The sequence below is a fragment of the Diceros bicornis genome, chromosome 29, assembly GCF_020826845.1.
Source record: "Diceros bicornis minor isolate mBicDic1 chromosome 29, mDicBic1.mat.cur, whole genome shotgun sequence".
Lineage (NCBI taxonomy): Eukaryota > Metazoa > Chordata > Mammalia > Perissodactyla > Rhinocerotidae > Diceros > Diceros bicornis.
Window position 1 is genome coordinate 35,595,738 of NC_080768.1, and position 24,033 is coordinate 35,619,770.

The following is a 24,033-nucleotide window of genomic DNA, read 5'->3' on the forward strand; positions in this document are numbered from 1 at the left end:
AGTGTTTATAGTTATTTTTGATGCTTTCCTTCTCTTTTTCTTTTATGTTACAATTAAGTGTTTGGTAACCTGTTCTGCTAGAGAGCTGCAATTTTCTGATTTTGTTTGTCTATTTATCTCCTTGCTCAAAGCTTTGTAAACCTTTGCCTTTTTGTTTCAGGTAGCAGGGCTCCCTTCATCATTTCTTGTAAGGCAGGTCCAGTGGTGATGAACTCCTTCAGCTCATGTTTATCTGGGAAAGCTTTTATTTCTCCATCATATCTGAAAGATAGTTTCTCTGGATAGAGTATTCTTGGCTGAAAGTTTTTTTCTTTCAGTATTTTGGATATATCATTCCAATCTCTCCTAGCCTGTAAGATTTCTGCTGAAAAATCTGCTGAAATCTTGATAGCGGTTCCTTTGTAGGTTATTTTCTTCTGCCTTTCTGCCCTTAATAATTTTTCTTTGTTATTGACTTTTGCTAGTTTCAATATTATATGTCTTGCAGAAGGTCTTTTTTATTGATATAATTAGTTCTTTTGGCTTCATGTACTTTTAAGTCCATTTCCTTCCTCAGGTTTGGAAAGTTCTCAGCTATTATTTCTTTGAACAACCTCTCTGCTCCTTTCTCCTCTTCTCCCTCTAGAATACCTGTAATCCTGATATTACTTTTCCTAATTGAGTTGGATATTTCTTGAAAAATTTTTTAACATCTTATTTCTCTCTCCTTCTCCACCTGAAGCATTTCTTTGTTTCTAGTCTCTAATTCACTAACTCTGTCCTCCATAACATCAGCTCTGTTTGTTCTGGTTTCTAGATTATTTTTTGTCTCATTAATTCTGTTCTTCATTTCTGGAATTTTTGTTTGGTTTTTTTTTTAGAGCTTCACTCTCTTTGGTGAAGTATTCCTTCTTTGCATTAATTTTATTCTTGAGCTCATTCAGCTGTCTTTGTGAGTTTTCTTGTAACTCATTTAGTTTCTTTATGACAACTATTTTGAATTCTCTGTCATTTAGATTGTAAATTTCTGTGACTTCAGGATTGGTTTCTAGAGACTTGTCATTTTCCTTCTCCTCTGAAGTGTTACTGTAGTTCTTCATGGTGTTTGATGAATTGATCCTTTGCCAGCACATTTGTGGTAGTATCAGGTCACAGATTCCACCTGCTACTGCTCAGGGCGGAGCAGGAGCTGTGTTTTCTGATCCCTTCCTGTCTGCTATAGTTGTGCTGGTAGGGCCGCTCTGCATTTGTGTGGGCTAGACGTAGCCACTCAGCAGTTTGCGCTCATCTGGGTGGGCCTCTGCGCTAGGTAGGTGTGTCACGCACCGCAGGTGGTGCTTCTGTGCTGGGTGGGCTGGTTACTCTTACACGGCCGGGGCTGCTGTGCTCGGCAGGGGACTGGCTGAGCTGCTGTGCTAGGCAAGAGGGGCACCTATGCAGGAGCTGAGCCACTGCCACTCAGTGGGGAGTGTTCCCTTGGGCAGGCCCACCATGGCACAGTGTGTGCTCCCGAGGGCCGGCTACCACTCTGAAAGTATTCGTGCATGGGCCAGGCTGCCCCTGCCCCCACTTACATTCACTCTGGGCTGCTGTGTGAGGATCTGAGACCTGGGTCGCTGCCACCAGGCAGGGGAAAGGGTGCACTCATCTAGTTCCACTGCTTCCCTGGGATCCAGTCCACCCACCTTCAGATGTATGGCTGTGTGGATCTCTTAGGCATCCTGCTACGCTGTGTAGGGAGTCCTCCGTTGGTTAATGAACGTCCATTTAGTTGTAACTTGGAGGGGAGAGACAAAGGCAACAACTCACTCCACCATGAAGCTGACATCTGCTATGTAGTAGTTCTGGTGAGAGCCCATGGAGAGTTTACATTGAGGCGTGGCAGCACCTCCAGTCAGCTTCCTTTGAATTACACATTGGTGCTAGCAGTGTTCCAGCAGTGATAGTCTACATCATGTTGCATCCTTGTGTTTCCTTTCTCGATTTCAGGTTGCATCCTTGTGTTTCCTTTCTCGATTTCAGGTGGTTGAGGTTCTCAAGGAAAAGGTTGCTTTTCAGCACAACTAGGCAGATCGCTTTGGTTGATAATTGGCAGTGATAGTTTATTACAAAACCATACTGGAATCCTGTTTTCCCATCTTCTTCTGTTTTTGACTTGAGTAGGAATAGCAACAACAGCAATACATTCAACTGTGAGCGCCATGTATTGGTTGAGGCTTGTCTTTCAATGAGAAAAGAGAGAGTTAGTAATAGGAGTTTTTCTGTTTCCCCCCTGAGAACTACTGATAAACTATATCCATTACCTACCAGTGTGTGGGACACTTAGTAGGGGATTAATATATATTTAATGAAGGAAGGAAGGGAAGGAGGGAAGGAGAGAGGGAGAGAGGAAAAGAGGAAGGCAGGGAGGGAGACAAATGAAAGAAAACCCAAATCTTCTATTTTTATGTTTGTTTCTCTTAGTTAAGAAGATCAGGCATGGGTACTGGGCTGGATTTCTCTGAAGCTAGTGTTGTTGATTTTGACCAGACTTCTGCTGTCTCTAGTTTCTGTCTGTTGTTCTCCTTATCTTATGGTGGGTTGTGGGGACTGAGGAGAGAAGACCATCTAAGAATTAAATGGGCCTTATTTATGTGAGGTCATGGGATAGGGTGGTAGAGATCTGTCAACTTCTAATATATTTTCCAGGAATAGGCAGGTTATTCCAGACTAAAAAGGTAATTACAGATAGGCATTTCAATGAAGTAAATACTATTATTTAGCAAAGAGATTATCTCCATAGAGGCCTGCGGAAAAGTCTAGGAGTAAAGGAACCACCGTTATTTTTTTCTTTGGAAATTATCTGGAATTTTTATAGCTATTTCTGTTCTGTAGAAGGGCTTTGCTAGGGATAGTGCCATGTGACATTTACCTTGTGCAAGTATTCTGCATTTATTTTTTGCATTATGTGATCCTCTGCCTCTTTTTTGCTCCAACTCCTTTCACCCCATGTCCATTTTCTTTTAAACTAGACAACATAGTATAAGATGTGTAAGATAGGCAAGTGAATTTCCTTTATTAAATACAAAGTACTGGCAATTTGGCTTAAAAATTTTTCCCAAATAAAACATTTTTAGGAATGTATAATTAAGTAGAAAAAATCAACATTAAGTGATACATATATAAAATATAGGAAAGCAGGAATGGATTGATACTTTATCAGCTATCGTGGCTGTTTGTTGATTCATCTAATTAGTAGAAGTACCTAAATTAAGCATCCATATATGGTAAATAAAAAACAAGTAATAATAGCTGGCAGTGTTTTCACCAATCCTTCCCAGCCTGATCTAACCAGGGGTGTAGTAGATATGTGTTTGAGAACAGTGAGAATGAATATGCTGAAAATGCTACCATGCAATGCATGATTTTTAATTCATTTGTAATTTCATCTTGTTTAATGATGTTTCTTTTAGGTCCTGAGTGTTCAAGTCCAGGCTAACTTTTAAGAACAATCTAAGCTTTATTTTTATATTTTGTTGTTAAGTATAAAATGTGGAACAAAAATGTTTTATCTGTAAGAGCTGGAACTTTGTCAGAGGTGTTGAGGCAGTTCATCCAGGTGCATGGACTGTCATCGGGAATACTTTTATTTCTGAATTAAATTGCCATAACTTTTTTAAAAATTTTTAATATTACAGAAGCCAAGGCTGCCCTGAAAGATTGTTTCATTGATGTGAATTCTAAAGGTGACAGATTTGGCAATTGTGGTTTCTCTGGCAATGAATACAAGAAGTGTGCCACTGGGTAAGTGGAGGCAGGGTTATAAAGGAATATGAAAGGTTGTAAGACCAGTAATCGCTAATATCTTTTATAACTCCTTGTGACTGCCGACTTTCTCCCCCTTAGATACCTAACCTTTCGAACTTACAGAGACACTGAATAAACTGTAAAGTGATTCATCCCTTTTGACGTTACCTGTCTAAAATCTAGTGGTTTTTAGAATCTTACTTTGTTTATTTTTGTTCTAGCATAAGAACCCCTAATAAACACTCTTCCTCCTCTTCCTTTCATTAAAAGATTATGCTGCTAAATCTGTAAAGTTACCTGCAGAATTAATTCTGAACTTCATTATTTTCTTTTAGCTCTATATAATTTTATTTTCTTTTATTTCTTTTTTTTTTGTGAGGAGATCAGCTCTGTGCTAACATCTGCCAATCCTCCTCTTTTTTTTTTGCTAAGGAGGACAGGCCCTGGGCTAACATCTGTGCCTGTCTTCCTCCACTTTATATGGGACACTGCCACAGCGTGGCTTGCCAAGCAGTGCGTCGGTGTGCGCCCGGGATCCGAACCGGCGTATCCCGGGCCACCGTAGTGGAGCGCGTGCACTTAACTGCTTACGCCACTGGGCTGGCCCCTAAAGTTTATTTTATTTTATTTTATTTATTTTATTTTATTATTTTAATTTAATTTAATTTTATTATTTTATTTTTTATTTTATGAGGAAGATCAGCCCTGAGCTAACATCCATGCTAATCCTTCTCTTTTTGCGGAGGAAGACCAGCCCTGAGCTAACATCTATTGCCAGTCCTCCTCCTTTTTTCCCCCAAAGCCCCAGCAGATAGTTGTATGTCATAGTTGCATGTCCTTCTAGTTGCTGTATGTGGGACGCGGTCTCAGCATGGCCGGAGAAGCGGTGCGTGGGTGCGCGCCCGGGATCCAAACCCGGGCCGCCAGTGGCAGACCGCGTGCACTTAACTGCTAAGCCATGGGGCCGGCCCCTTATATAATTTTAAAGTGACAAATTGCAACCTTTTTTGTTTCTATAACATTTACTTATAGTAAAAAAATTAATAATATTAAAAAATTATAAATGAGAAAAAGTCATCCATAATTTCAATCCATGTATGTGCACTAATGTCAGTGTGTTTCTTCCCTTTCTTTCTTTCTGTGCACTGTACACATACACTGACATTTTACATAATTGGAATTATTCTCTAATACTGTGCATCTCTTCTACCCACTCCAGCTCCTACACTGCCAGTAAGCTAGATAGCTGTAGTGAAACAGTGCTTACTAAGAAGAAGTAACAACGTGACCTTCATGTTGCTAAGTCCAACAGACATTACTTGACCTTTTGGTAGCATTCAACTCTGTTGACTGTTTTCTCTTTCTTTAAGAAACCTCTTTCCTTGGCGTTTATGTAGAATGTTCTTCTAGTATTTTTTTCTATGTTTCTGGATGCTTCCTTAATGTGTTTATTTGTAGACTCATCTTTCTCTACCCAGGCATTAAATGGTGTGAAATGCTTCAGCTATACTGGCCTACATTTGGCCTTCTGCCACAGGGCCTCTGCACATGCTCTTCATTCTTCCTGGCGTGCTCTTCTCTCCCTTCCAGATCTCAGTTCAAGTATGATTTCTCTAAGGAAGATTTCCTCAACTGCCTTAACAGGCTTAGATATTCCTCTTATAGGTGTTTTAAATGCTGTGTGCTTCTTCAAAAAAATTTTTTTGTTTATTTTAGCCAATTTATTTTGTTCTAATTCTTTAAAAATTAGTTTTCCACATAAGATTTATTTCACAGAATATTTGAAATATACCTTTCTTGATACATAAAATAGAGTTGATTGAGAGAAGTTAAAAAAAAACCCAGAAAGTATTTCAAAAGGGGATATGAACATAACTGTTTCGACTGTTTATCTTGTATGGTCTCAAAAGTAGTTGTAGATATAAGTTCTCTTGCATTTAAATAGCACTGTTTTTCTGGGGAAGTCAAACTATTATTCTTAATAAAGTTTTAGTATATTTAAATTTCATGAGATGATTTTTATGTCCAAATCACTGCCTTAGCAAGAACAATCATTTAAAAATGACACTGCCTTAGAATAAAATAGATAGTTTAATGGGTAATTTTCCAGATAAAAGGGAAGTCAGATACAAAACCAGTTTCTAGGCATAGAATTGTCATGATTCTTTTATGGTATTTAGAAAAGACCAAGGAGGGCTCTGTCCTGCACTTTGGGGAGATTGGACCCATATTGACTAATATAGTTAGTCTAAATGAAAATGAGAAAAGTAGAAACTTGAAGGTTAAAGACAAGATGAACTTTTTAAGTTGTATGCTTCTTTTTCATTGAATTGGATATGTTGTCTTTTCTTTATTGTTCAGTTCATAATATTTTCTAATTTATATTGTTATTCCGCCTTTGACTCATGGGTTAGTGAAAGTGTATTGCTAATTTCCAAATATTTGGGAATATTCTGGTTATCTGTTTGTTTTTGATTTCTAGTTTAATTCCATTGAGAACAAACTCTGTATGACTTCAGTTCTTTACAATTTATTGAGACGTGAGTTATTGCCCAGCAAATGGTCTGTTTTGGTGAATGTTCCATGTGCAATTGAAAAAAAAAGTGTATTTTGCAGTTGTTGGATGTGTTATTCTATAAATGTCAAGTTAATTAATGGTCTTATTTAAATCTTCTGTATCTTTGGTGTGTGTGTGTTTTCTGTTTGTCCTTCAATTTCTGAGAGAGGTACGTTCAAATCTCCAGCTGTGATTATAAAGTTGTCTACTTCTTTTAGTTGTATAAATTTTTGCTGGATATGTTTTGCATTTGTGTCTCTTAGGTGCTTATATTATTAGGTGCATACACATTTAGGATTATCATGTCTTCCTCATGAATTGACCTTTTATTAATACCAAATTTTCTTTATCTTTGGAATTTTTTTTGTAGTGTTTGTCACAGTTTCATTTGTTTATATGACTAGTTGGTTATCACCCTTCATCGCTAAAGTTCAGTGACACATTTTATCTTCTGCACTTAGCATAATGTCTGGCACATAATAAATGCCTATTAAATATTTGTATGAATGAACAGATAATATATGTAGCGGGTGGAGAGTTAGTGTAACTGATTGAATGAACTGAGGTCAAACCTTGGGATAAGTGGATTAACGTAGATTTGGCTTATCCTTGTCTTTAGCTTGGTCCTGTTTCCATATTTTTATGAATGTCTTGATGAAAATATAGAAACTACACTCATGAAACTTATAAATTACTGGGTCGGATTTGAAAAACATTCTATGATAGTAATAAAGAGTAATGTGTTAGAGTCATTAGGAATACACATTTGAAGTTACACTTTTGGGGTTTGAATCTTGCTTCAACCAGTTAAGATCTCTGAGACTTTGGACAAGTTGCTTCACTTACCTACCTCATTTTTCTCTTCTGTGAAATGAGGATAATAATGGTACCTGCTTCCAAGTGTCATTTTGAAGACTGAATGAGTTGATGGGTGTTATTACTTGGAAGAGTACCTGTTCATTGTAGGACTCATTGTCATCGTCATCCTCATCTCATCCTCATCATAGAAAATGTATAAAATCTAGACAAGTCTAAAGAAAGTGATCACATATGCTCCTACATCCAGAAATACCCCACTGAATTTTTGTTGTATTTCCTTCTCATGTATATATGCATTCATAAACATAGATATGTGCATCATACATATTTATACACACACATATGTGTACTCAGAGACCCACATCTCTACGTGTAAACAAAATTGCATCGTATCATTTATGCTGTTTTATAAATTGATGTATTCACTTTCCACTATATTAGGAGCACTTACAGGATGTACTCAGCTTCTTTTAACCATTTCCTTATGTTAGATATTTAAGTTGTTTCTAGTAATTTGCTACTTTTTACAAGGCTGTGATAAATACAGTTTAAGTATTTGTTTGTTTCTCTGATTATTTCCTTAGTAGATTTTTCTCAGTCAAAGAATATAGAGGATAGTTTTAAGACTCTTCATCAGTACTTCCAAATTGACCTTCAACACGTTTAACTGATTTATGCTTCCACTGCCCCCTCACCACTGCCCGAGTATTATTGTAAAAAATGCTTTTCCCCAGGCCGGCCTGGTGGCATAGTGGTTAAGTTCACACGCTCCACTTCGGGAGCCTGCAGTTTGCGGGTTTGGATCCCGGGTGTGGACCTACATACTCATCAAGCCATGCTGTGGCAGCGTCCCGTGTACAAAATAGAGGAAGATGGGCACAGATGTTAGCTCAGATACAATCTTCCTCAAGCAAAAAGAGGAAGATTGGCAACAGATGTTAGCTCTTGGCCAATCTTCCTCACCAAAAAAAAAAAAAAAAAAAGCTTTTCCCATGTGTTATATCAAGTAGATATTTCATTTTTGTTTTAAATGAATTTGTAAATAATTATTTAATTTTTTTGCTGTCGTTATTAAAAAAATGTTTAGAGGGACATAGAGAAAATGTGGCTTCCGTGTTTCCCTGTTGCCATCCAACCCCCAGTACCTATTTCTTTTAGCTTCCTGTATGTGCAAATATATAATCTTATTCTCCACCCCCACCTCCCCCTTTCTGTTGTGCGTACTGCAGACACCGTTGTGCATGTTGTCTTGTGCCGTTACCCTGAAAGAGCTGTATTCTTTTTCATTGCATATAGATGGCATCATCTTTTTAAACTTTTTAAATGAAAAAATTTCACCTGTGCAGAGGAGTAGAAAGAAAAGTATGATGAACACGCATATATCCTAGATTAAAACACTGGTAATATTTTATTATATTTACTTTGTCTAGACTTTGCTGAACCATTTTTAAGTAAATTATAGGCATCATGATACTTTGTTACTAAACTCTTCAGTATTCATTCCCAACATACAAGACCATTCACAATACCATTATCATACCCAACAAAATTAACAGTTTCCTAATATCGCATAATACCTAGTCAATATTAAAATTTCTCTAATTGTCCTCAAATTGTCTTTCATAGCTGATTTTTGTCCAGATCAGGACTCAATCAAGGATCACTCATTGCATTTAGTTGTCATGTCACTTGAATCACTTTTAGTCTAAGACATTCTTCTTCATTTTATTTTTTTCTTTTCGATGACAATGACCTGAGGGAATGACTGGGCCAGTGGTCTTTTAGAATGGCCCATATTCTGGATTTGTTTGGTAGTTTCTTCTCAGTGTTAGTTAACTTGTGTCCCTATACCCTGAATTTTCTGTAAATCATTAGTTAAATCTAAAGTCTTGATTAGATCCAGGTTAAACATTTTGGGGAAGAATGCTTCGTAAGTGGTGCATTATATCAAGAAGGAACATAATCCTGGACTGTCTTATTATATGTGTTACTGGGTGGCTGTGACCAGATCTTGCTATTGTAAAGTTATGTTTTTCTCATTGCAACTATCAAGTAGTATGTGGAGTGGTGATTTTGTACTATATGAATATCCAATTCCCCACCAATGTTTCATCTCATTGTTTTAGCATTGCATTGATGATCCTTGTCTGAAGCAATTATTCTATTGAGGCTTGCAATAGAATTTTCTTTTGTTAATATAACAGTGAACATCTTAAGTATAGGATGGAAGGAAGAGGAGACTATTTTAATAGCATATGCAAAAAGTAAATAGGGGTTTTAGCTAGTGATAAGTTCAGGGGCATCAATAATGTAATATAGTTACCATAAAAGCTACTGTAATCTTGGGCTTAATAGAAGTACAATATCTAGGATAAAGGAGGTGAGAGCTCCATTTTGTTCTTTGCTTGTCAGGCTGTAGCTGAAATTTCATGTTCCACTCTGAGCACTATGCTTCAGGAGACAATCAGACAAATTGGAAAATATTTAGAGGGGAGCTTCCTTGTTGCATGAGAAATGGTTGTAGGATATTGCCCTGGTGAAGTATTTAGGAGCTACATGGTATTTGTCCTAAAATAGCTGCCATGTGGAAGAAGGAAAAACATTATCTGTGTGGTCTCGTGTGGAAGACCAATGAGGAAAATTTTATAGGGAGATAAATTTTAACTCAGGAAGTAAAAGAATGTTATGATAGCTAGAATGGGAATTTTCAGGAGGTAGTAAGTCAGAGGAATTAGAAAACAATATCCTATAATGACCTGGCAGTGATATCTTAGAGGAGATTCAAGTATAGGGTAGGTGCTTGATCAGAAGACAATCAAATAGGAAATTTCAGTACAGCATCATAAGAGTTGATGTTAGGGGTACTTAGTGTGTTATGAAAGGATATAGGAAGGGCATTTAACTCACACAGCCTTGGTGATAGGAATTGTAGTCAGGGAAGCCTTCACAGAGTTCTAATACTGAATTAGTGAATTGAATTAGTGAATTAATGAGTTAATGAATTGAGTCTGTAAGTAAGTAACTAAGAGTTAGCCAAACCAAGAAAGGTGGAATCCTTTCTTAGTCATTTTACATTACAGAATCTAATTTTCTCCTTACCATAACTCTGTAAGAAGACACACTTGAATTTTGGTATAGTTCTATTATTTTCTGTGTAATAGCATTTATAAAATTATATCATATTTATAAACGACTTTATTAGTTAGACTTCTCTGAGCCCTAGACAGATAGCGAAGAATGATTAGCTACGGAAAAAGAAGGAGCACCAGCACCACCTGGTACCCCACTAATTACATCTTAGCATCCACTTGTCTCTTTTCTTCTCTTATCTGCCATATTTAAAGAGAGCTGCTTTGATCTCTGTTACTCTTATACAGTTTTTCTGTTGAGATTCCCTCAGCTAAGTAGCAGTAATCTCTCTGTCTATATATAAATGTGTAATTTTTCTTTTGTGTCTATACTGGATGCATTTTATGTTTGCGTTATGTCTTTATAGGAATGCTTTATGTGGAAAGCTTCAATGTGAGAATGTACAAGACATGCCTGTCTTTGGAATTGTGCCTGCTATTATTCAGACTCCCAGTAGAGGCACCAAATGTTGGGGTGTGGATTTCCAGCTGGGATCAGATGTTCCAGATCCTGGGATGGTGAATGAAGGCACAAGATGTGACAATGGAAAGGTAATCAAAATGTTTTCTGTTTACAAAGTAAAATTTAAAAAATTTAAAAAATCATGGTACAAAGTAAGTGGTTGTTCTTTTCTGATTATGAAAGAAATGTATATTTGTTGTAGAGATTTTGGAAAATACAAAGCCACCAAGAACAAAATTAAGAATAGCTATAATTCTACTATCCAGATTTCTTCATTGGGGTCATATATTATAACCTATGGTTTCTGTGTTGCGATATACTGAGCATGTTTCCCTCGCCTATCAATGTGCTCTAATTTATTAGCCAGTCTGCTATTGTTGGGACGCTAGGTGATTTCCAGGATTTTGGGTGTATATGTGTGTGTGTGCACATGCGTGCATGGCTCTGTACTAGAAATGTCATAGTGCTTGTGCTGTCCATGCTCCCAGCTCCCTTGACCACAGCTGTTTGGATCAGATATGAGCCAGGAGTTAGTCAGCCCCTGACTTTTTACCAGTGGTTCCATGTGTGAAGGTGAGCTAGGCCAAATTCCTTTTTTATGGAATATATAATTAAAGAAAGGTGATTAAGAGTAGGGCAGAAACTAAGAATTCTTTGAGAGACGCCATGAAGTAGGAGCAGGGCTAGAAGGGTAATGGCAAGATTAAGCCATATACAAGAGATATAAGGGAGCAGGATTGTTGAGCAAGTTGAAGAAACCAACTCAGAGGAGAATGGAGGAGGAGGTGAGTGAACACGGTTGACCGATTGTGTGACACATGCAAAAGACAGGTGGACCCTCCAGTTACCTCATTTTCTACCAAGTTTTCAGTTCTAATTCTGTTTCTCGCTTCTTACAAAAAGACCCTGATATTTTTGTGCCTGTCCTTGCCACTATATAAGCTCGACTGCTCCAGTAATTGTAAATAATGTTGAGGTAAATGGCTTTCTAAATAAAAATTTCAGAACATCCTGATTGTTTTCTGAGATTAAACTATAATGGTGTGCATACTTTTAAGGTTTTAGGTATAGTTTTGCCAAATTTCTCTTTAGAAACATTTTTACTGGTTTACCTTCCAACCAATTTTCAATAATAAGTGTTTTGATTCTCCACACCACAGTCAAGATTAGCTCCTGTTGTTTTAAAGCTTTCATTGGTAATTTACTTTTTATTTTACTTTTTCTTGATTATTAGTGATGTTGAATTTTTTTTGTCTCTATATGTTTATTCATTCTTCTGTGATTTGCTTGTTGATGTTCTTTGTCCATTTAAAAATTGGTGTGTTTTTCTTATTGATTTTAAAGAACTTTAACTTATGTCTTATTAAATGTAATGTAATATATATGATATTTTTGCCCAGTTTATTGCTTCCCCCTTTCTTTTGTTTTTAGTATTTTTTTCCATGTTTACATTTTTGTGTATTCAAATCTGTTATTCCTTTCCTTTATAGTTTCTAAGCTTGCTTATGTATTTTGCAAGACCTTTCTCAGTATAGTATCAGATCGTTATTCTCTTGTATTTTCTAGTAGGATTTTTAAATTTTATTTTAATACTTATCTCTTTAATACAGGAGAATATTGAGTGTGTATAGTATGAGGTTGGCATTTTGTTTCCTTTTGTCATTTAGTCATTCAGAAATGATTACTATATGTTGAGTTCTAATGTTATTTTTTTCAGAATGGTTTATCATTTGCCTTAACCTCAGTTGTAATCACTCTCCTTTAATTTGAAATCTTATTTAAATTACTTATTAAATTTTTATATATACTTAGGCGTGATTTCTGATTTTTCTCTTCATGTCTATTGATCTGTCTGACTACTCAAGTGTTAGTACTGCTTTGTTTTAGTACTGCTTTGTTTTAGTTTTTGTTGGTTTTATATTTTTAATATCTAGTCATACAAATGCCCCCTCGTTTTTTTCTCATAGTTTTTTTGAATATTTTATTCATTTATCATTCCAGATGAACTTGAGATCATTTTGTCAAGGTGCAAAAAAATAAAAAAAATAAAAGCGCTTTGGAATATTGGTTGGGATGACATTAAATTTATAAGTTTATAATGGGGAAAAGTGACATCTTTATATTATTGAGTCTTCTCATAGAAGAACATGGTATGTCTCTCCATTTTTGGGGGTCTTCTTTTAAAGATTTAGTCATAAAGATCCTTTCTATTTTTTTGTAAGTTTTATTCCTAGGTATTTTATATTTTTATGCTATTAGGAATAGGCCTCTTTTCTCCTATTATATTTTCTAATTTGTTATGTTACATTTTCAAATTGGTTTTTATTGATAAGAAAAGCTATTTTGTTTATATTTTTGACTGGATATTATTGATATTCAGAAAAAATATTCATTTGTATATATTTATTTTGTTATCAGCCATATGCTTAATGTTACTTATTGTAGATTATATTAGAATTTCCTAGGTAAACAGTCATCATCTGTAAAAGATAAAAAGTTGATTTTCTTTTTTGGTATTTACATTTTTGATTTTTTTTTTAGGGAATTACAAATGATAGCACTTTCAGAATATAATTATAAATAATAATGATGGTAGTGTGCATCTTTCTGTTGTCCCTCGCTTCGTGCATCTAGCCTTGGAAGGTTATGTATGATTTTGGCTATTGGCTTGGGATAGAAGCATTTTTCATTTAATGGAGTATCCTTTTAATCCTAATTAATAAGAATAAAAAATAGATTTTAAATTTTATAAGTAGTTTTTTCAACAGCTATTGAAATAACCATTATTTTCCTTTGACCTATTGATATGCTGTGTTATATCAATAAATTCCCTAACATTAAATTATCTTTACATTACTGGAGCAAACACTAGTAACACTGAATTTTTTTTTAGATGTATTCCTGGATCCTATATGCTGGTGAATATACTTTTGTATTTCTTAAGCTGTATACTTATGATTTTTTTTGAATTTATGAAATTTTACTCTGTGGATTATAGTCAGTACACTTAAGTCTCACAAAAACTCAGCTAAGACTGAATTAAAATATAACAGGAAATTTATTAATTCAAACCACAGAATTAAATAAAGAGCTTTGGAACCCAGAATCTCAGATAATGTTTCTGTGATTCTTTTCCCATACTCTCATCTCTACTTTTCCTTGCTGGCTTTTTCCCATTCCCCAGCTTTATTGAGATATAATTGACAAATAATATTGTGTAAGTTTAAGGTGTACCATGTGATGACTGGTACATGTATATATTGAGAAATGATTATCACAATAAAGTTAGTTAACACATTCATCACCTCACATAAATACAATTTTTTTGGTGTGGTGAGAACATTAAAGATTTACTCTCTTAGCAACTTTCAGGTATGTAATAGAGTATTGTGAACTATAATCACCATGCTGATTCTTAGATCCTCAGAACTTATTCACCTGGAATAAGAACTTATAACTGGAAGTTTGTACCCTTTGACCAACATCTCCCCATTTCTTCTATTCCCCAGCCCCTGGCAACTGCCATCCTACTCTCTGTTTCTATGAGTTGGGCTTGTTTTTAGATTCTACATGTAAGTGAGATCATACAGTATTTGTCTTTCTCTGTCAGACTTTTTTCACTCGGCATAATGCCCTCAAGGTCCATCCATGTTGTCCCAAATGGAAGGATTGGTTGTTCAGGAATATGTTGTTTAACTTCCATATTTCTATGAATTTTCCAGTTTTCCTCCTGTTATTGATTTCTATTTTCATACTGTTATGGTTGGAAAAGATACTGGATATGATTTTAATCTTCTTAAATTTATTAGGTCTTGCTTTGTGGCCTAGCATTTGATTTGTCCTGTAGAACGTTCTGTGTGCACTTGAGAAGAATATGTATTTTGCTGCTGTTGCGTGGAATGTTCTGTATATGTCTGTTAGGTCCATTTTGGTCTATAGTGTTCTTCAGGTCTGCTGTTCCCTTATTAAGTTTCTATCTGGATGATCTATTCAATGTTGAAAGTGGGGTATTGAAGTCTCCTACTATTATTGTATTCCTGTCAATATCTCCCTTCAGTTTTGTTATTATTTGCTTTAAGTGTTTAGATACTCCAATATAGGGTGCATATATACTTACAATTGTTATATCCTCTTGGTGAATTGACCCCTTTATTGCTAGTGACCCTCTTTGTCTCTTGCAACTGATTTTGACTAAAATTCTATTTATATGTAATATAAGTATAGCCACTCCAGCTCTGTTTTGGTTACCATTTGCATGGAATATCTTTTTCCATCCCTTGGCTTTCTACCTTTGTGTATACTTAAAGCTAAAGTGAGTCTCTTGTAGGCAACAAGTTGTTAGATCTTGTTTTTTTTAATCCATTCAGCATCTTCCTGTCTTTTGATATGAGAATTTAGTTTATTTATATTTAACGTAATTGTTGATAGGTAAGGACTTAACTGCCATTTCATTAACTGTTTGTTGACTGAAATTTAGTTCTTTTGTTCATTTCTTCCTCTTTTACTGTCTTCTTTGTGATTTATTTTTTGTAATTACATGCTTTTAATTCTGTTCTTTTTATCTTTTGTGTATCTACTTTAAGTTTTTTCCTTTGTGGTTACCAGGAGGCTTACATAAAACATTTTATAGATATAACAGTCTGTTTTAAGCTGATAACAGTTTACTTCCAATTGTGTACACGAACTCAACACTTTTAACTTCTCCTCTCCTTATATTTTATGTTATTGATGTCACACTTTACATCTTTTTATATTGTACATCCATTAACAAATTATTATTGTATATATAGCTATTTTTAACTTTTTAAAAACTTTTATATTAGAAATAAAGTGATTTATACACCATCATTACAGTTTTAGGGTATTCTGAATTTGATTGTATATTTACCCTTTACCCCACTGAGTTTTATGCTTCTATATGTTTTCATATTGTTACTTAGTGTCCTTTCATTTCAACTTGAAGAACTCTCTTTAGCATTTCTTGTAAGGCAAATCTAGTGGTGATGAACTCCCTTAGCTTTTGTTTGTCTGGGAATATCTTTAACTCTCCTTGTCTGGGAATATCTTTAACTCTCCTTCATTTCTGAAGTACAGTTTTACCAGGGATAGTGTTCTTGGTTGGCATTTTTTTCATTCAGCACATTGAATATATCAACCCACTCTCTCCTGGCTTGCAAAGTTTCTTTAGAGAAATCCACTGATAGCCATATGGGGGTTCCCTTATATGTGATGAGTCATTTTTCTCTTGCTGCTTTCAAAATTCTCTGTCTTTGACTTTTAACATTTTGATTATCATGTGTCTCAGAGTAATCTTCTTTGGGTTGATCTTGCTTGAGGTCCTTTGAGCTTCCTGTACCTGAATGTCCATATTCTTTTAAGATTTGGGAAGTTTTCCACTAGTATTTCTTTAAATAAACTTTCTGCCTCTTTCTTTCTTCTTCTGGGACTCCTGTGATGCTAATGTTTGTTCACTTGATGGTGTCCCATAATTCATGTAGGCTTTCTTCACTCTTTTTCATTTTTTTCTTTTTGTTTTTCTAACTGGCTAATTTCAAATGATCTATCTTTGAGTTCACTGATTTTTTTTCTTCTGGATGATTAAGTCTGTTGTCGAAGCTCTGTGTTGAATTTTTCGTTTCTGTCATTGTATTCTTCAGCTCAAGAATTTCTGTTTGGTTCCTTTTTATGGTTTCTACTTCTTTATTAAACTTCTCATTTTATTTATTCATTGTTTTCCTGATTTTGTTTAGTAATCTATCTATGTTCATTTCATTCTGTTCCTTCATAATGATTATTTTGAATTCTTTGTTAGGCAAAATGTAGATCTCCATTTCTTTGGGTTCTTTTATTGGAGCTTTATTAATTTCCTTTGGTGATGTCATATTTGCCTGATTCTTTAATGTAGCCTTACATTGGTATCTGTGCATTTGAAGGAGCAAACACTTCTTCTAGTCTTTACAGACTGGTTTTAGGAGGTAAAGACTTCCTGTCTGTTCTCTGTGCTGATGGGATTACCTCCAGAATCTCAGTCAGGCTGGGTTAGAGCTGGTTGCAAGGCTGTCTCTGGGTCTGCCATGGGGTCCACAGTTGATGTGCTTGTTATCAGGGCCTTTGGTGGGCATGGATGCTGACTGGTCCCTGGGTGGATTGAACTGCCTCCAGTACCTTGTTCATTAGGGTGGCCCTGGGACAGGGATCTGCTTCAGAGTCCAGAGTTGGGTCCTCAGACAGCAGGCCTGTTACTAGGTGCATGGACAGGTGTGGCTCCCACTAGGTACCTTAGAGGGCTGCTGTCTGTTTGCTGGATGAGTCCCTCAGTAGGCAGGACTGGCCCGAACTGTGGTTGAGATGGGCTGGAACCAAATCTCAGGGCTGTTTCAGGTTGCACGGCCAAGATTGAGGTCTGTAGACCTGGCTCTTGTTGCACAAATGGGTGTGTCTCCTACCAGGTCTCTGGGTGTGCTAGACTACTCCCTGACTGTGACTGGAGGGGCTGGAGCTGAGTATAGGGCCAGCTCAGGATATCTTGAGGCACAAACATTAACATCTCCCTCTGGATCTCTATGTTGGTAGGACTGCTTGCAGACTGAGGCTGGGACGTGCTAGAACCAAATGTAGGTCCATTTCAGGATATCTAGGAGTACAAAGGGCAGTGTCACCCATTAGTTCCCTGGGCCAGCAGTAGTGCTGTTGGTTGTGGATGGGAGGTACTGGAGCCGAGTATAGGACCGTTTCAGAATCTTTGAGAGTAGAGGGGATAGGAGTGCCTCCTGCTGGGTCCCTCAGTTGACAGATATGTTGGTGGACTGCGGCTGTGATGGGGCTGGAGCTGAGTATAGGGTCGTTCAGAATTTCTGGGGGTGCAGCTGGGAGTGTATCCTTCTGGGTCTCTGTGCCAGTAGGACTGTTGACTGACTACAGTTGGTAGGGGCTGAAGCCAAGACTAGGGCCCTTTCACGATCTCTGGAGGGTACAGACCGGAGTTTCTGCTGCCTGATCCCTCTGCCAGCAGGCCTGCTTGTGGATTGTAGCTGGGGGTAGGGTGTTGTGGGGGCTAGAGCCTAGTGTAGGACCCTTTCAGGATCTCAGGGGCGCATATGGGAGTTTCTTCTGCTTGGTTCCTGTGCCAGCAGGCCTTTTGGAGGACTGTGGCTGGATGGCCCTGGAGTTGAGTATAGGGCCCTTTCAGAATATACAGTCTGACCAAGCTTGGCAGACTTACCTCTAGGGATTCCTGGACCATGCCCCTGTGGGCTAGAGCCAATTCTTGGGCTGTTTCAGAGTCCGCAGGGGGAACTGAGGTCTGTATGGCTATTACCCGATGCACAGGTGGATGTGACTCCTCCTGGGTCCCTTGGTGTATGGTGCTGGTGAGAGACCCAAAGCCAAATGGGACTGTAGCCAGGTCCTCAGAGATAAGGAGCTGTTTCTGCATCTGTAGCCGGGACCATGGTTGGTAAGTCAGCCTCCTGTATGTGAGCCTACCTTTTCAAAATGGCTCTCCTCAGTCTTGGACTGCACAGGGGTTTCATAATCTCTTGCCTGGAACCCAGAGCTCCCACAAAGGCACTTCTGTCCTTGGATGGATTCCAAATTATTGTTGTTGGGGGGAGGGGGATGTGGTTGAGGGACATCTTATTTGGCCATCTTGCTGATGTCACTCCTCTCTTGTTGGCTTTATTTCCTTGTGTTACACACTGATCTTTACTATATAACAGGAAAAAACCAACCTCACATTTTTCCAGCACCTCTGAGGTAGGTAAGATTGTTTTTTCCTCCAGCTAGAAGTCAAGACATTCTGGAAAAGGAATATAAGGCACAGCTTGAAGGCCCAGTTGTAATGTCCATAGGAATAAAGGAATATGATTGCTAGGACCTGGAGTACATGCTCTGCCACATGCTTAATCCTCTGCTGTGAGGGGAGGTGAAGAGTTAGGTAAAATTACCGGGGCGGGGGGGGAAGAGGGATAGGCCCCATGGTGTAGTGGTTACGTTTGGCGTGCTCCACTTTGGTGGCCCAGGTTCATGGGTTCACATCCTGGGCATGGACCTATACCATTTGTCAGCCATACTGTGGCGGTAACCCACAAACAAAATAGAGGAAGATTGGCACAGATATTAGCTCAAGGCTAATCTTGCTCAGGAAAAAAAAAAAGATATGAGAAATCATACTGGGTAGAAGAAGGAAAAAAACCAAGTCAACAAAACACAGAAACAAAAAATAATAAAATAGTTAGACACCACTATAGCCAAGTTTTTTATAGTCTTATCTGTTTTCTGCAGTTTCAATACCTGAGGTTAGGCATTAGTGGGAGTGTTTTAGTCTGTGTGGGTTGCCATAAAAATTACTGTCTACTGTGTGGTTTAAACAACAGAAATTTATTTCTTAGTTCCGGAGGCTAGGAAGTCCAAGATCAAGGTGCCAGCAAGGTAGGTTTCCTTCTTAGGGCTCGTCTTTTGGCTAGTAGGTGGCTGTCATCTTGCTGTGTGCTCACATGACCCTGTTTTTGTGTATGCATGGGAAGAGAGAGAAAGAGAGCACAAACTCTGGTGTCTCTTCTTCTAAAGGCTTTAATCCCACCGGACCATTGCTCCTCACTCATGGCCTCATCTAACCCTAATTACTTCCCAAAGGCCTCATTTCCTAATACCATCACATGAGGGTTAGTTCTTCAGTATATGAATTTTGAGGGGACACAAACGTTGAGTTATAACACAGAGCCACTAGAATGGACTTTAGTTAGTAGAAGTAGGATAATATTCACTCCTGCCTCATGCCCATGTAGATTTTGCTCTCGACGTGTGCATCCTGCTCAGTGTGCTCAAGTCTGTTTTCCCTCAACATTTGCACATTTCAGTTGTTTTGGGTGTTTGTTCTTGTTCTGGGCATAAGTGAGAAATATTGGTTAGTGTATTAGTCAGGGTTCTCCAGAGAAAGAGAACCAATGGTGTGTGTGTGTGTGTATGAGATTTCTTATAAGGAATTGGCTTACATGATTATGGAGGCTAACAAATCCTAAGATCTGCACTGGGCAAGCTGGAGACCTGGAAGAGCTGATGGTGTAGTTCTAGTCTGAGGGTCAGCAGATCCAAGATCCAGGAAGAGCTTATGTTTCAGTTTGGGTCCAGAGGCAGGAGAAAAACGATGTCCTAGCTTGAAGGACATCTTTCTTATTCAGTTAAAGGTTAACCTTTTAGTTTTATTCAGGCCATTAACTGGTTGGATGAGACCCACAACATAAGAGAGGGCAATTTGCTTTACTCTGTTGATCAATTTATATGTTAAGCACATCCAAAAACACCCCCAGAAGCACCTGGAATAATATTTGACCAAATATCTAGGCACTCTGTGGTCCAGTCAAGTTGATACATAAAATTAATCATCACAAGTCCAACCCTTGTCAGCTTGGTGCCCATATGCATCTCCTTATGCCATACATAATCTCCAAATGAAGACAATAACATGGTCATCATCCCGCCTAACATGATACGACTATTCTTTGTACAACTGAAATGCACTAAATCCTGCCTCAAAGAAAAGATGAAGTCCTTGAGCATTGATTACTTTTCTTGATATTCTGTGGCTTAAATCCTATGATGTAAAGTTAACAATACTTAAGTACTGTGGTGTAAAGTCATGCATCTTGTGTTACATGATAAGGGAAGAAGAAAGGGAAAAAGCCAAAGATATTTCATACGCATACATGCACACAAATATATTCATAACAAAATAAGGAAGAAATACTCATGACAATTAAAGTCCTTGTTTCTGTAACTGGTCACATGATTACAGCTGGTATTTTTAACTATTTTCTTCCACTTCTTCCATCATGTATTCTCTTTGCCTTCAGCAAGCTCCTCAGCCGGTCATAGTTCTTTACTTGGCAGCGTGATTGAAACCTTTATTTCTGAAGGCTCTGGGCCATTAGGAGTCCTGCCTGGATTGGGTTGTTGTAGTTTTCTGTTAACATTAGTCACAGGTCATGGTAGTACTAAGTACTACCATGGGTAGTACATTAGTACCAAGTACTAAGAGATGCCCTAAGGGATCTCCTGTATTCAGACATACTCTTCCTTACCTCCGTTGTGGAGTAGTAGTTCAATTTCCCCTTGGTAGTCAGGATCAGTCACCCCAGCCAGCACAGTAACTCCCTTCTTTGCCTATTCTATTCAGATGCTTGAGGAATCTAGAGTGGCTGAGCAGCAGTCTTAACTTCAAGTTCAGAGGAATCATTGTTGTGTCTGCTGATGGAAGCATTCCTCCCTCTAGATCTAAGACCTTTAGGCCAGCAGAGCATCAGGTTGTGGGAATAGGAAGCAAAAAATTTTGCTAGTGGGTCAGTGGGAGAAATAGTGAGTGGTGCCTCTTCACTTCCACCCCTTGATTCCTGGACCCACGAATCCTGGCTATGGGAGAAAAAGCACCCTATGTTGGACATCGATTCAGAGCATACACAGCCTTCTGGAGAACCTTGCCTCTTCCTGCAAGGTATTGCCACCTAGCTGGCACTGTAACTGAATCTTTAAAAGGCCATTCCACCATTTCATCAAACCATCCACTTCAGGATGGTGGGAACATGATAAGACCAGTGAATTCCATGAGCATAGGCCCATTGTAGCCCTGCATTTGCTGTGAAGTGAGTTCTTTGATGGAAAGCAATGTGTTGTGGAATACCGTGATGGTGGATGAGACATTTTGTCAATTCATGGATGGCAGCTTTGGCAGAAGCATTGCTTGCAGGGAAGACAACTCCATATCCAGAGTAAGTGTGTATTCCAGTAAGAACAAAATTCTGCTCCCTCCATGATGAAAGAGGTCGAATATAATCAACCTGCTACTAGGTAGCTAGCTGATAGCCCTGAGGAATGGTGCCATATCAGGGATTCAGTGTTGCTGTCTGCTACTGGCAGATTGGGAATCAGTGGCTGTAGCCCAGTTGGCTTCAATGAGTGAAAGTCCATGTTGCTGAGATCATGCATAAACTCCATCCCTGTTATCATGGCCACTTTGTTCATGAGCACACTGGGCGTTGACAAGGATGGCTGGGGGAAGAGTCTGACTGGTATCCACAAACGAGGCAGCCTGTCCATTTCTGATTATTAAAATCCTCCTCTGCTGAGGTCACCCTCTAGTGAGCTTTCACATGGGACGCAAATATCTTCATTTTTTTGCCCATTTGTATAGTTCTGTTCATGTATCTCTTCCCCAAATTTCCTTCTCACAGATTTTGTAATCATGCTCCTCTCAAGTCCCTGACCAGCTAGCCAAAGCATCGGCCACAGCCTGTGAATTGGTGTATAAAGCATGTCTGGCTGTTTCTCTTTCCAAGCGAAAAACCTGGTATACTGCTCGAAATTCTGCCCATTGGGAGGATTTTCCCTTCACCACTGTTCTTTAGGGATGTCCCAGAAAGGCGCTGTGGTGTTGCAGCTGTCCACTTTTGGGTTTTACCTGCATATTGTGCAGAACTATCTGAAAACCAGACCCAAGTCTTCTTTTCCTCTGACAGGTGATCAGAGAGAACTCCCTACGAGGCCATAGGTGCAGGCTGGGAAAGAGAAGGCAGTGTAGCAGGAATGGAGACCATGGGCAATTGGGCCGTTTTTTCATGTAACTTACTTGTGCCTTCAGGGCCTGCTCAGGCCATATCATGTGTATACCACCTTCATTTCATGATGGAATGCTGCTGCGCATGCCAGACTTTAAGGCTCGGTAGGTCAGATAACACCTAGTTCATGATGGGCAGTTCAGGTCAGATGGTAACTTCGTGGCTAATGGTTAAGCATTCAGTCTCTACAAAGGCCCAGTAGTGGGCCAAGAGCTGTATCTCAAAAGGAGAATAGTTATCTTCAGAGGATAGCAGAGTTTTGTTCCAAAATCCTAAGGGGCTGCAGTGCTCTTCACCTACAGGAAACTGCCAGAGGAGCATCCCTATCTGTCACTGACTCTTCAAGCACCATTGGATCTGTTGGGTCATGTGGCCCAAGTGGCAGAGCAGTTTGCTTGGCATGCTGGACCTTGTTGCAGAGCCTTCTCTTGCTCTGGTGTGCACTTTACTAGCAGCTTTTCAGGTCACTTGATAAATGGGCTGGAGTAACAAGCCCAAATGAAGAATATGTTGCCTCCAAAATTGAGAGGCCAGCTAGGTGTTTTACCTCTTTTTTGATTGTAGGTATGGCCTGATGCAACAACTTATCCTTTACTTTTGAAGGGAAATCTGGACATGTCCCATACCACTGGACCTCTAGGAATTTCACTGAGGTCAAAGGCTCCTGAATCTTTGTCAGATTTATTTTTCACCTCTGGCACACAAATGTCTTACCAATTGGTCTACAGTAGTTGCTACTTCTTGCACACTAGGTCCAATCAGCATAATGTCATCAGTGTAATGGGCCAGTGTGATATCTTGTGGAAGGAAAAGGCGATCAAGGTCCCTACAAACTCAATTATGACATAGGGCTAGAGAGTTGCTGTACCCCTGAGAGATGACAGTGAAGGTGTATTGTGGGCCTTGCCAGCTGAAAGCAGAGTACGTCAGGTGGTCCTTATTGACCAGTATGGAGAAAAAGCATTTTGCCAGTTCAATATCTGCATACCAGGTACCAGGAGATAGGTTAATTTGCTCAAGCAATGAAACCATAATTGCTATAGCAGCTGCAATTACAGTCACCTCCTGGCTAAATTTATGATCATCTACTGTCATTCTCCAAGATCCATTTGTCTTCTGCACAGGCCAGAGGCAAATTGAATTGGAATGTGGTAGGAATCACCACCACTGCATCTTTCAAGTCCTTGATGGTGGCATTAATCTCTGCAATCCTTCTGGGATTGTGATATTACTTTTGTTTTACTGTTTTCCTCAGTATTGGCACTTCTAGTGGCTTTCACTTGGCCTTTCTCATCATGATAACCCTCACTTCACAGGTCAGGGAACCAATGTGGGGAATCTGCTAGCTGCTGATTATTCTAATTATGTAGTCTGGAACTGGGGAAATAACCACAGGATGGGTTTGGGGACCCATTCAGCCTACTGTGAGATGGACCTGAGCTAAAACTCCATTGATCACCTGACCTCCACAAGTCCCTACTCTGGTAGAACACAGTAATGTGTTGGGTCTCTTGGAGTTAGTGTCAGTTCAGAGCCAGTGTCCAGCAGTCCCTGAAAGGTCTGAGTGTTTCCTTTTCCACAATGCACTGTTACCTGGTAAAAAGACATAGGTCCCGTTGGAGAAGGGTGGGAGAAAGATTAACAGGATAAATTTTTGGCGATGTATCAGGGTCCTTCCTGAAGGGGACCCAT

At 38.5% G+C, this 24,033-nt stretch overlaps 1 protein-coding gene across 1 annotated transcript in view; it reads left to right on the plus strand.

The window, feature by feature from the left end:
* Positions 1 to 24,033, plus strand: part of ADAM9 (ADAM metallopeptidase domain 9) — a 148,625-nt gene that overhangs the window by 87,624 nt on the left and 36,968 nt on the right. The window contains exons 15-16 of the mRNA XM_058525256.1: positions 3,657 to 3,762; positions 10,638 to 10,821. Coding sequence (XP_058381239.1) covers positions 3,657 to 3,762; positions 10,638 to 10,821 — 290 coding nt within the window. The remainder of the gene's footprint in view (positions 1 to 3,656; positions 3,763 to 10,637; positions 10,822 to 24,033) is intronic.